At 42.4% G+C, this 12,973-nt stretch overlaps 1 protein-coding gene across 1 annotated transcript; it reads right to left on the bottom strand.

Moving 5' to 3' along the window:
* Nucleotides 1-2,282: 2,282 nt before the first annotated feature.
* enpp5 (ectonucleotide pyrophosphatase/phosphodiesterase 5) lies at nt 2,283-12,297 on the bottom strand. The gene is made up of 4 exons (XM_054761923.1): nt 12,051-12,297; nt 8,617-9,462; nt 6,845-7,021; nt 2,283-5,294 (listed from the first exon to the last, which is right to left on the bottom strand). The coding sequence occupies exons 2-4, from the start codon at nt 9,443-9,445 to the stop codon at nt 4,888-4,890; spliced, it is 1,413 nt and encodes a 470-aa protein (XP_054617898.1). The 5' UTR covers nt 9,446-9,462; nt 12,051-12,297; the 3' UTR covers nt 2,283-4,887.
* Between the last annotated feature and the right edge of the window lie 676 nt (nt 12,298-12,973).

Here is a 12,973-nt window from a genome sequence, read left to right as displayed (position 1 = left end):
CTCCTCTGCTTTGGGATTCAAACCCTGGCCATAGCCGGACCTGACAACATGCCCATTTTTACTGTATTTTATTGAAAGAAAGATAAATCAGAGTGCAGGATTTTATTGATATATTTATGTAGCAGCGCCAAATTAACTTGAAATTTAAATCAAGTTAAGAGGTGGCACACACGTCTAAAAATCTATTTACCTAACATTTACCGTTTCTTTAATAGCAGAATATTTTAATCAGACTTTTAACTTATGAGCAATGAGTAGTTGCGTTCAAAGACACCACGTCATTTAAGTAGAATTCACATTTTGAGTGAATTTTCTGGGATTTCTGAGCATTATTAAATGCATGAAATTGTACTTCCGCATTAAGAGTTACAAAGGGAGTGATAAGAATATCTACTTATTGATTTTCTTTGCATTGCTGTTTTAGACCACCCATACACGCATGATGACGACGTTTTTGTGATGTTCGGAGTGTTCTTGAATGCATCTCGCGGTCTGTCTGGTGATAATGAGGAAGTGTTGCAATGAATGGACTAGAGATGTGTTTGTTAGAAGTAGAAGACACATATATGGTGTTGGAATTGCGCTGCTGTTGATGTGTTCAGGTAAGAATAAAGTTATAAAAGAGTGTCGGACTCTGTAGGGAGCTACCCTGTGGTCTGACATAACTGAGAGCTGTGGCGTGCCATGATGAGTATGCGTTAATTACGCAAAAAAAATGTAATTAACTATATTAGCTTGCGCTTTTTTGACAGCCCTATAATAAATACAAATAAACGTAGCACGTTCAAGACTCCTTATATTTTTCAGACATCAACTGCTCGTACTGCGGAGTTCCTTAATCCGTTCCATAATTTAATCCCACGTACTGAAATGCTGTGGGTTTTTAGCGTTGTTCTCGCGTATAAGTGTTTTAAGTTTAGTTTTACCCCTGAGATATTTCTCCTCTTGTAGGAAAGTATTGTATGACATTTTTGGGTAGCAGGTTATTGTTTGCTGTGTGCATAATTTCATCTGGTTGAAAGTTGACTAAATCAGCAAATTTTAATATTAGTGATTTTAGAAATAAAGGATTTGCATGTTCTCTATACGCAGCATTATGGATGATCCTAACTCATCTTTTTTGGAGTACATTTAGCGAATCAAGATTACCTTTATAGTTAACCCTGGAAATGTACTTTTGCTCACCCCGTCATTGTCATACGAGGGGTGGGCAACCCTCAGCATCAAAAAAGCCATTTTTCCTCCAGTTCTTTCATTTTATTATCATTTCTTCTTTATTTAATTGAGACAATAGACGCTGTGAACATTTGTAAGAGTGATTCTTTCATGTATCGTCCATCTGTGAATGGCTTCCTCTGTACGATCTCCAGTGCAGTCACAACGCTAGCAGCTGTAGTTGATTTTGGATCCTTCATCCACTTCCTGAAAGTATGTTTGCTCTGCTCAACTGTCCGCAGTAGTTCCCCAATGGCTCCCTTACGCCCATCAGTAGTTGGATGCTTTTCAGGAAAAGCTGAGTGCTTGTTTTGCAAATGTTACGTTTTCTGTTGTTGGCTCCTTTCTGGCCACATATCAAGCACACGAGTGGGTAAGCTAGCGTCATTGGCACCGAAGACAAAGGAATACATCCATTCACAATTCAACTCTACTTTCTTCCCATATTTTTCTTTTTAGGGACGTATTTATGGTTATGGATAGCTTATGCAGGGGTAGCACACTGTCAAGACGTCTTTTGTGTCTCATTGACTGACCAAACGGGCCATGTATTCAGGGAGTCGGATATTTCAAACTCTTTTTGAAAACGGACATTTCCTCTTCGTTTGTGTAAAAAAAAAAAAAAATCACAGAGACCAGCCTGGGAGGTTCGTCCGGACCTGAAAATTTCACAGCTGAATCATTTTGTTTGTTGCGTAGCATTATTGCTAGGCAACCGCTTTGAAATTCAGTGGTTGGCTGGTTAGCGCTAACTTGCTAACAGCTGTCGGCACTTGTTTCAACAAAAGCTCAAGCTGGGGATGTCGGCAAGCTATTCTAGCCTTGTGATCACCAAGTGTGGTCAAGGAAGGTTAAAAAATAGTTTTAAACTCCGGTAGGAAAAGCGGAGCTCTTGCCACGCATGTCCTTTCTGATCAACAGGAAGTGACATCTCGGTGAGTGTTGTGTCAAAAAGAGGCATTTTTATGGGTCTCTCAATTACGAAGTACCATTCGGTGGTGTATTTCCAAACGTAACCCCCCCCCCAAAAAAAGCGTGAATCTACTGTACACTTACAGACCACAACATGAACAACCCCCCCCCTGCTTTTACAAAGTTGATTGTTCTATTTTTGTGTGGATATAAATACAGTATTTTCAGTATTTATGTGTTCCATATTTTTATTCATAGTTGTAATGTGAACCTAAGAACTTTGAGGGGTCAATGTTTTTAAAACCTTAAAAAAAATCACTATTATAATAATGCACCCCAATGCAAACTACAACCACCAAAGTAAGTTTAAGTATAAAAAAATGAGCATTTGTTGATACATGATGAACTCGTATTGTGAGCGTTTTCTGACCATCTAATTATCGCAAACGCGTACACAAAAAAAAACCCAAAACAAAATGCCAACTTTATTTAAAGTCCCTTTTATTTCAGAAGGCTGTTTTAATCCGTAGCATAGCAAAGGTAGCTCATCTTCACACCAAATTAAGGTCGCGACAAAATACAACTGATTGGACATTCATTCTTTTCACAAATAATTCAAATATTTGTGGATTTCATTGTTTCATCTGTAAGCAAGAGACTTTTTTTTTCACTGATGAAACCATTTCAAAATGAACAATTTCCATAGAAATGTTTGGAATTTAAAAACAATCACAGTGTTGGCATTTTTGGGGAGGCTCAGGTACTGTAATTTGGTAATGCATCTTATCTTACTATAACCACATCTAGACTACAAGATGCTGTCAAAATACTCGCGTATTTATTGAACTTCTAGAACTACACTGACTTAAAAGCTTTTTGGCAAGAGGCACCTAACTTTGTGGGTTTTTTTTACAACTACGAGATGAAGTGTAAAGTGTACATAACGTTAACAAAAACAAAAACAAAACACCCCACTGCTGCCCCGTCGGTCATGTAGTGCAAATCGCAGGAACAGTTCCGACTCTTTCTTGAAAGAGTCAGAAGCCACACCGAAACAGAACAAATAGGAAAATACTGACAATAACGACATCACTGCACATTTCACCAACAAACGTCGATGGCCATGACGACGTGGAAAAACAACCAGCTACGCAGAAATATGTCAAAAAGAACAGACGACACGCAAAAAGACGTCACGCGGAGAAGCTACATGGACATTCAAGAAGCTCCACGGAGCCGATCACGTGATGCCTGACCAACGACGACACACAAATCTGCATTGCATAGGTTTGCTGGCGTCTAATTGGTCTACTCTGGTTCAACACAGGAGGAGGGAACAAGTCTTGCTCCGACACTCGCCATTCCTCACGCCTTTTCCTGTTGGTGAACTTAACGATGACGACGGGTGTGGTCATACAACCCCTCCTACTCAACTTGTCCAGATAGTACTTAGGCTACGTTGACATTCCTGTCTAAATGGCAGCATTAGCAACACAACACCCCATCAGAATAACCATTAAAAACACTGGAATTGCCATATTACCATATATTATTGACGTGGGCTTAGAGTTTGACATACTGTATGTACGCCTACATGTCACGTGATACGTACATACATACAAGTATGAAGCACTACAACAGTGCTGCTGCTGTTACGTTGCATTGAAAACAGCGTCCCGTAAACCAGTGAGTCTCAACTGGTGGGCCGCGACCCAAAAGTGGGTCATGAACCCATTTTCAGTGGGTCGCAGGTCTTTGTCTGGGTATTTGCTTGCTACGCCGTCACCAGGTGCACGCCATGTTTTTGGGCAACTAAGTTGAATTTGTATACACTTTTTGGTTATCTGAAGAGTGCTGCACTCCTCCCATATACCATGTACTCAAGTCACGTTTTCTTCAAATCGTTTGTGTATGAAAATATATTGTTCCAGGAGGTCGGTAAGACCTGAGTTCGAATCTCCGTTGCGTGCGTGGGTTTTCTCCGGGTACTCCGGTTTCCTCCCACATTCCAAAAACATGCATATTAAGTTAATTGGCGACTCTAAATTGTCCATAGGTATGAATGAGGATAAGCGGCATAGAAAACAGATGGCTGGATGGATGGTTAGAGTTTGCATGTTCTCCCCGTGTGTGCGTGCCAGCTTCCTCCCACATTCTAAAAACATGCACGTTAGGTTAATTGGAGACTCTAAATTGTCCATAGGTACTGTATGAATGTGAATGTGAATGATTGTTTTTCTATATGTGCCCTGCCATTGCCTGGTGACCAGTCCAGTGTGTACCCCGCCTCTCGCCCAATGTCAGCTGGGATAGGCTCCAGCGTACCCCCGCGACCTCAGTGAAGCGGCATAGAAAATGGATGGATGATCATGAAACGTGTTTAGCGCTGGCACACAGCCTTATTTTGCACTACCTCAAATTCAAACTGTACTTGAATGTCTTCTCATTAAATATTAGATATCGGAGTTGAAAAATGTCTGCAATTTTGGTTGAGGTTTGATGTTAAGGGGTGATGGTGGGTCCCACAGGCAAACCAGTTGTGAACCACTGGTGTAATGTCCCCCTACTTACCAAGGACTTGGCTCTCAGCTGTGATGTGAAGCTAACGGCAAACAATGATGTGACGTTGACAAACAAAGCAAAGCCACTAAAAGCGTATGTAAAGGTTTACGCCACATTTGACTCACACTTGGTTGGACCTCCACAAGGCGTCCAAGTCCAGCATGTCTCACTTGCATCCAGGAGGACGATGACAAGCAGCTACAGGTGCAAGTCCTCTTGCAGTAAAGGCTGAGACATCTCCCTGCTTCTGTGCTTCAGCAAGGGCAGCTGTTTGCGCGTCACCTGCTGGACAAAGACCACCAGAAAGCCCAGCACCAGCACCACGCCCAGGAGGGAACCCACCACGGGGGAGTAGGAGCGCTCGTCCTGTGTCCTGGGGGTGATGCTGGGCGTGGACACCGTGGGCTCCAGCTGCAGGAGGTCCTGAACGTGTGCGAGGGAGCCGTTGTTGGGGCGAGGCTGAACGGACAGGATGTGGCACATGAGGGGGTAAAGGTCGACAGAGCGCATGGAGTTCTTGACATAGTCCTGGCGAAAGGCGGGGCCACGGGCCAGGAAGATGGGCTGCATGCTGCGCAAGGTGTTGTCGTAGCCGTGGTTTCCCTCTGAGGAGACACGACGACAGTCACTGGTAAGCCTTCTCACTGGACACAACATTAGGTACACCTGAACAATCTGATGCTGTCCAATATATATATATATGCATATTTAAGCAAATCATATGTATTCTTGGCCTAAATAAAGCATTTTCAAACATAAAAATAGGGCATTCAGAAGATGTGATATGTAGTGTAAGAGTTGCCTGTGTTTAGATGAGTGTTAGCGTGGTTAGCAGTGTGGACAGTGTGAGTGACTGGCTTGAGTTGTGGCCAACAGCAGCTCCTGTGTGAATGTTGACGGCATATGTGTTCTCTGCTTATTAATAAAACCATTCCAGTATATCCTCACTTTTTCCTTGACTACAAACACTATTCTACACTGGTCATTAGGTGGCAGTAACGTTGACAAGACAATAGCCACTGCAGGAAGTATGCCATCAATCCTAAGGTGGGAGTCTGTTTTGTCTTTCTTATGTCTAGTATGTCTTATTTTCTAATATCATGTCTACTATATTGGGTAAACAAGTGTAAAGATTACTATAGGGGTGTTAGGGTTAGGACTCTAATAATGCTAAAAAGCGTACTTATAAGGTTGTAAACAGGTTTTTTATGCTCCAACTACCAAAATATTCCATTGATAAAATAGGAATCCTACGTTTAGAACCAATTCACCGCCATAAATACTGTTCTCTTTACTTGTCTTGCTTGCTTGCTGCTGTAACAAGTAAATTTCCCCGCTGTGGGATAAATAAAGTACATACAATACAATACAATACAATAAACAAGGGATTACTGTATACAACCACATTATGTGCAAAATTGTACAAAAATAATGGGCACAGGGACTTATTTGTTATCACAAGAGTGCTGGCTGTATCCATTCAGAACTCCATAGAGAAAGGTGGCATTTAAGGATTTCATGTTGGCTGATAACAACAACGGTTAAAATTTGCTGATGTTGGCTACACAAGAATCGATCATTAGTACGAAAACCGTGATTCTAGCCCAATAACAATAGCTACAAGTATAACTCCCCATGTGGGGGCTTAATAAAGAAGAAACACTCCTGCTCTTTCTTTGTTAATTACAATTGAGATTTAGTTCTGACGAAGGCTATCACAAGATCTCATGACATTAAAACGTGCTGATATTTTTCATTTGCAGAAAAGCTATCTTTGCGGGCAGCTGGAAGCCAACCTGACAGTGAACTATGGCATGGCTACTGTGAATAATAACAACACGTAATATGTTACATGCGCGAAGCGGGATAGGAACCGCATATTCCGTACTTTACGCATACTGTACACCTTGCAATCCAAAAGACCTCAGTGTTAACAGTGTCACTTGCTTGTTTTTTTCCATCAGAGTTTGGGTTAATACCAACCGAAACCCTAACCCTAACAGCTGTCATGGTGTTAATGTCCAAGCAGAAGCTATAGTAATTCTACATTTGATCAAAGTTACTTAAAATTTGTCAGACCAAAACAGGTTCTGACTAAGTTCTAGTTCTAGTTCTGACTAATAACAAAGTCAGATCGGTTGGTGTAGAGACATACGCATGAGCGAAGTGCTCCTGTTCTGCACGATGGTCCATCCCTCCGTGGCCTCTAGGAGGATGGGCATGACCCTGATGTTGTGGCGATAGTGGAGGCGCTGTGGAATGTCCTCCTTCCGGTGGACCGCCATGTAGGGGTTGGCATCTGCCAGCTTGTTGTACACCTCTTCCAGCTTCCCTGCAAGACACCAGCTTAATGTGATATAGATGAGGACAGCACTCATGCCACAAGAACCTTATTGATTTTCAATCATGTTGAAGGCCAAAAGTCAAAAATGCCCAATTCTAACCATTCAACACAACAAACCAAGAAATATATTGATCTTAAATGACATCCAAGATGGTAGACTTATAATCATTACAAATGGTCAATGCCTTATTGTCACACTCATGCCCCTGCAAAGATGTTTTGCTTGGTGGTGGTTAGCCTTGTCACGATAATCAGTAAATCAATTAACTGCACGATAACTAAAAACAAACCCAATCATTTTGCCAGGCTTGATATATTGACATGTGCATGTGTGTTTGATTTCCTCCCCTCTCTCTGCCCAACAGGTCATCTTATGGAGCATGAATGGAAGCTAGCTGGCTTAGCTTAGTTTAGCTGAGCATGCGAGTGTGGCTGCCTGTGTGTGTGTGTGAGACTCAGGCTGTATGCGTGTGTTTACGCCGTGTTGTCTTTTACCTGCGGTTAATGTAATTGAGTGCTTTACCATGCCCGCAGATGAGTTTTCAGTGAAATAAGGCGAGAGATGCGTTTATACTTACTTCTACTCAACCGGCTCGTGTTAACCATCGTCAAACATTCTCAACACACAATACACTTCCAGCCTTCACAATAAGAGCCCCACATCCTGTCTAATTGTGCAAACAAAATAAGGGTGTGATAAAAGATATCTTACATTCCAATTGGAATTGCATGGGTGCCTGTCTTCCTCAACCACGAGCACGGGCATTACAGTTTGTTGAGGATTTTGTGAATATGAAATCTCATTAGAAAAGTTAGCCTTGCTACATCCGCTTCTCAATTACTGGGCAAAATTGTCCAATGATGCAAGCGTCTTCATCATATACACAAGTCACTGTTGAAATAGTCCACTGCTGATGGGGACGGCATACAACTTCATGTCAAAAAATCCCAACTATACCTTTAAAAGCAGCCTTTCTAGGCAGAATAGGTGTGTCCCATTACATGCATTAATTAGCTGCCTCTTTTGACCTGTTTTTATATCTTGAGAACACACAGAAAAGAGAAAGACGTGTGTCCATGTCTCACATAAGGATTATGGATGATGAACATTCCAAAAAAAAAACAGCACTTTGCCTTTAAGTGCAATATTTGCTAAAGAGTCCATTTTACTTTAATTATGTTTGTGTAATGTGTTAAGTTTAAAAGCTCTTGACATTCCAATTCCAACGTTAAATACTCTTGAGAAACTAAAGTTTATTGAGGTTGATACGGTGCACTGGCATTATTATGCCATATATTATCACCACGATCAGGAAAAAATGCTCTTATCGTTTAGCGGCAATCATTTGTAGGACAATTATCATCGAGCAAAATTTGTTATGGTGACAGGCCTAGTGGTGGCCATGTTTTTCAACCAATCTTGCTCAAATTTTACACACGTGTTTGTCAGTCCGCTAAAGGTGTTTACCGAATTTAGCAGTGACGAAACACCCTGAAGTTAAGAGGGGGTTTCGTAGAATGCATTGAGCTGTGAGAGAAATTTCAACCCAATCCCACTTAGTGGGGTCAAGTTTTAGTCTTACCTTCTTTGGGCAGTATTCCCACCACTGGACTCTTGTCCACCCATGTGTACAGGTCTCGGCTCACATACTCGTCCAGTTCTATGATCTTGTCAGAAAAAAGTTGTGTCATGCCGTGGTCACTGGTCACGATCAGGTTGACTTTCTCGTATAGCCCCGCCTTCTTCATCTCGTTCCTAAGGAAGCCAAGTTTCTCGTCCACGTCGGCGATGACGGCATCCATGTGAGAACTCTCGGGTCCAAAGTTGTGTCCGCTCTCGTCTGGCTCCTCCCAGTACAAAACCGCAAAATCCACCACCTCCTCTTCGGGCGCCGAGAGCCACTGAATGATGTGCTCCACGCGGGTCTCGAATGGAACGGAGACATTGTACGAGAGGTAGCGTGTTGGGAACGTCCCGTGGATCTTCACGTCAGATCCGGGCCACATGGCGGCGCCGCTCCGCCCTCCAGAGTTCTGGATGGTGACCCAGAGGGGAATGGCCTGCTCCCACCACACGGGGTCATACATGCTGTCTGTGTCCATGGAAAAAGAGCGGTTGAGGACCGGGTCATACATATCGTTGCCCACGATACCATGCGTCTCGGCGTAGAGGCCCGTCACCAGGCTGTAGTGGTTGGGGAGCGTCTTGGTGATGTACACGTTCTCCACCTGCTCCACCGTCACGCCCTCCTGCATCAGAAGGTGGAAGTTCGGCGTGGGGACCCGGTCCACATAGTCCCAACGGAAGCCGTCAAAGGACACAAGGAGCAGTTTGGGACGCTCTGTCGGGTGGTGGAGGGAAAAGACAGGCGGTAGGAGGGCGCAAAGGAGGAGCAGCAGTTGGACCAGCATTGTGTGGAGAGAGGAAGCTGCGAACAACAGGAAGGAAGTCAGCGTATACACGTATTGTGGAAGCTCCACTTTTGTGTGGTTTAATTTTCACCAAAGATTTCCACCAACATTCTGCCTCAGTTTTCGTACAATACCGCAAGTAAAACTAGTCCGTGTGCCCAATACTCCATCGAGTCCGCAAACAAAGCACCATACGCGTTGTTCCAAGTTTCATCCATTCTGCATTTATAATGAGTTCACATGTATTCCTACCCTGCGGCTGTCGGCTGTGGCATTCGCCTCAGAAGCCATCGCTTCTGTGCCTTCATTCATATTAGCGTATGCTGCCTCACGAAGTTAACTGCTTTGTATCCACTCACCAGTAGCCCCGCCTCCACAAAGAGGCCGAATGAGATCGAGGGCTCACTCTCTCTGTTCATTCCACTACAGAACCAATGCACACGGACAGACGCAGCGTGAACCCTTTTGTCATCCAGCCTGTGTGGCGCAGAGAGACGAGCAACACTCGCATACATGCACATGTCAATTTATCGAGGCCGGCAAAATTATCAACTTTTTTTTTTTTAATCGTTCGATTAATCGATTTATCGATTGTCATGACAGGCTTAGTTATATCCCAATCTTCCTGCCTTGGGCATGCAAACCATGCTTACCAAATTGATTGCAATTTGTCAAAGTTTCGCTACTAATGTTAGCTATCATTGAATTTATAACGTTTGGTCACAACAGTGACTGCAAATTACAAAAAAAATAACCAAGGATTTTGATCTACCTCGAGGAATCGCTCATTTTACCAACGCAGTTACGTCATCCACGCAGAGGACAAAGAAGGGAGCAGATGTTTGAAGGCAGGGAAGATTGAAGAGGCAAGAGAAAGCGACAAGGCAACGAAAGAGAAGGAAAACATGTAAAAAAGAGACAGAAAATGTGGCTAAACAGCAATCTAAACAGAAGTCTATCCTTGTAATGCGGCACATACAGTACATAGCACAACAGCACATCCTATATGTTGCATCGTCTCCTCCCCAATGGAGCGGAAGATCTGAGAAATGGTTAAATGAATGTAGCGCAAATCAGTGAGATTAAGGTTAATGTACCAACGTGTGGAGGGCTAACCTTCTCTTTATTATGACTACTGTCGAATGCGCGTCAGTTTATTACGATGGTAACGTGACATCATACAGGGTTTATTTCATCCGCAAAAACACAGCACTGTGACTTAACAAGATGGAAAATAAAAACACTTTAGCTCACTCATCGGTAGCTGTTCATTTCTAGCAGACAATACTGTGTGACGGAACAAGGAAGTGCGTGTCTCACTCACTTATTTGAGGGTAATGTGTTCCACTACAGATGATGTCTTTATTTTTGTTTGAACACAAAAAAACTCAATACCTGATAAAGAATATTTGTATTATTTCTAGTCAGCCTAAGTTTAGGATTTATAAATGCACAGCCATCAACATCAGGTAATATGTCATTTCGTCTTAATAATGTCATTATTATCTCTCTCCTTTCCCAGCAAACGGTTACAGTCTGGGATGGATAAACTCATCTACAAAAGCACCGTCATGTACGTAGACCATCAGACCCAAGAAAATACACTTTGTTCCTATGCACATGTGAATTTAACAAATAAAATGCTAAAAAACTAAACCACTTGGTCGTTCATTATTTAGTGAAATGTTTTACTTTCGCTTGGGTATTTGGAATTGCTGTTTAACAAAGCAAAAATATGGATTTTCCGATTACTCGACTCATCGAAAAAATGTTCAGTCGAATACTAGATTAGTAAAATATTCAATAGTTGCAGCCCTACTGCAAATGCTTCTCCCGAACTGCTTTTGTGTTATGTGCTATGGACGTGAATACCACACACATTTTAGGCAGTTTAATGTGTAACTGTGAAAAATATAGACATTTTTTGGTACAATCTGTTCTTTTAAACCACTACTGGTCACCAGTGGTGGTGTCTCATCTTGATCTGGTGAGCAGCTTTAATAGTGGTTAACTTATTTTTACAGTAAATTTGAGATACAGTTCTGCGCGTCACTTTACGCCTTTGTTGTAAAGACCAAGTGCTTTATTGGTTTACAGCGGTTAACTTATTTTAAGAATAAATCAGACAATCAATATAGAACCACAAACACTGACTATTTTAACCCTGATTCACAAACTTTGAAAGACAATCTTTAACTACCTGCAGCCTGCCTTTTACCCTCAGGTGTTTTTAGCTTCAACTATGCACCTTGGCACCATTGCACTTCCCTGCTGCACACACACTGCAGTAGTTAGCTTGGTTCTCACACAGTCACAGATATTGATCCTAAAAGGGACTCCATTTTATCAAAAGTGTGATTAAAGCAGCCTCCATTATGTGACTACCAGGAAGTCATCGATGGAGGTGACGTCATCGAGCAATGGTGGGGGTGATATAATGACAACAAATGCGTCAACGCAAAGAGCACACATACATCAATGACTCGGTCGTGACAACCTTTGTACATTTGTGCGCCGTCTGCAAGCAAGCGAGCAAGCAGTGCGTGAAACGGAGAAAACGCTCCAGGCTTCGTGCAAGCAAAAACACACAACTCGCCGAGCTTACCTTTGCTATCTGATCCCGCACTGGGCTGGACTGTGTGTCTGCGCACTGAGATAAACAGCCTCAACTCTGGTGACAGCCGGAAGGAAGTCCCGCCTTTCAGCTGCCTTCACGTATTGTCTCTTTATTTGTTTGCTTGTCTGTTTGCGCTGATCGCAGAGCAGACGGCAGCGAGATGGCAGCAACAATGTAGCCAAGAAGCAACCCCTGCAAGTCACTTGATGCATGCTTGAATGAGTATGCATCCTCGAATGCACCGTGATGGACAATGACGTCATAAAGGATCAGGCGCGAGAGGAGGTTAAAAATAGATAATGGTAAAAATAGACATCTGTGCTGGCAATCAAGTTTATTTTTACCCCTAAGGTGAGAACCGTGCATGTTGAAATAATAAGGTCCACGTTGAAAAAGAAACATCATAAAGTTATACCCTGTAAATTCAAATTGAAGAGCTTAATTCAACACGAGTGCATAGCTTGGTGTGTTTTACATGGCGAAAGCACTCCGCTGCACTACCGTGAGTGTCCGCAGGGTGTCACTCACGTCCTGTCTGAGTGTGTCTAGGGGGTCACCAACCTTTTTGAAACCGAAAGCTACTTCTTCATAAGGGCTACCAGTTTGACACACACTTCTGATAGAGCCAATTTGCTCAATTTACCTTTAACTATATGATATTATTAATAATTAATGATATTCATCTATGGGAAGGCACTGATCATGTTAATGATTTCTCACAACAATTTAATAAGAAAAGAAACATAAATATCAATATGCAACACTTTATTTCTATATTTTCACTAAGTGCGAGTGTTTTTCAAATTGAATATTTTCAAATGATCACTTCTACAACACTTGTAGAAATCAGGAAATGTCCCATTTTCACTAGCCACTAACATTTTTTCCACAAATCATGAACTACTTTGCAC

Source organism: Dunckerocampus dactyliophorus, chromosome 19 (assembly GCF_027744805.1).
Source record: "Dunckerocampus dactyliophorus isolate RoL2022-P2 chromosome 19, RoL_Ddac_1.1, whole genome shotgun sequence".
In the NCBI taxonomy this organism is placed as follows: Eukaryota; Metazoa; Chordata; class Actinopteri; order Syngnathiformes; family Syngnathidae; genus Dunckerocampus; species Dunckerocampus dactyliophorus.
This window is presented reverse-complemented; position numbering and strand designations above follow the sequence as displayed.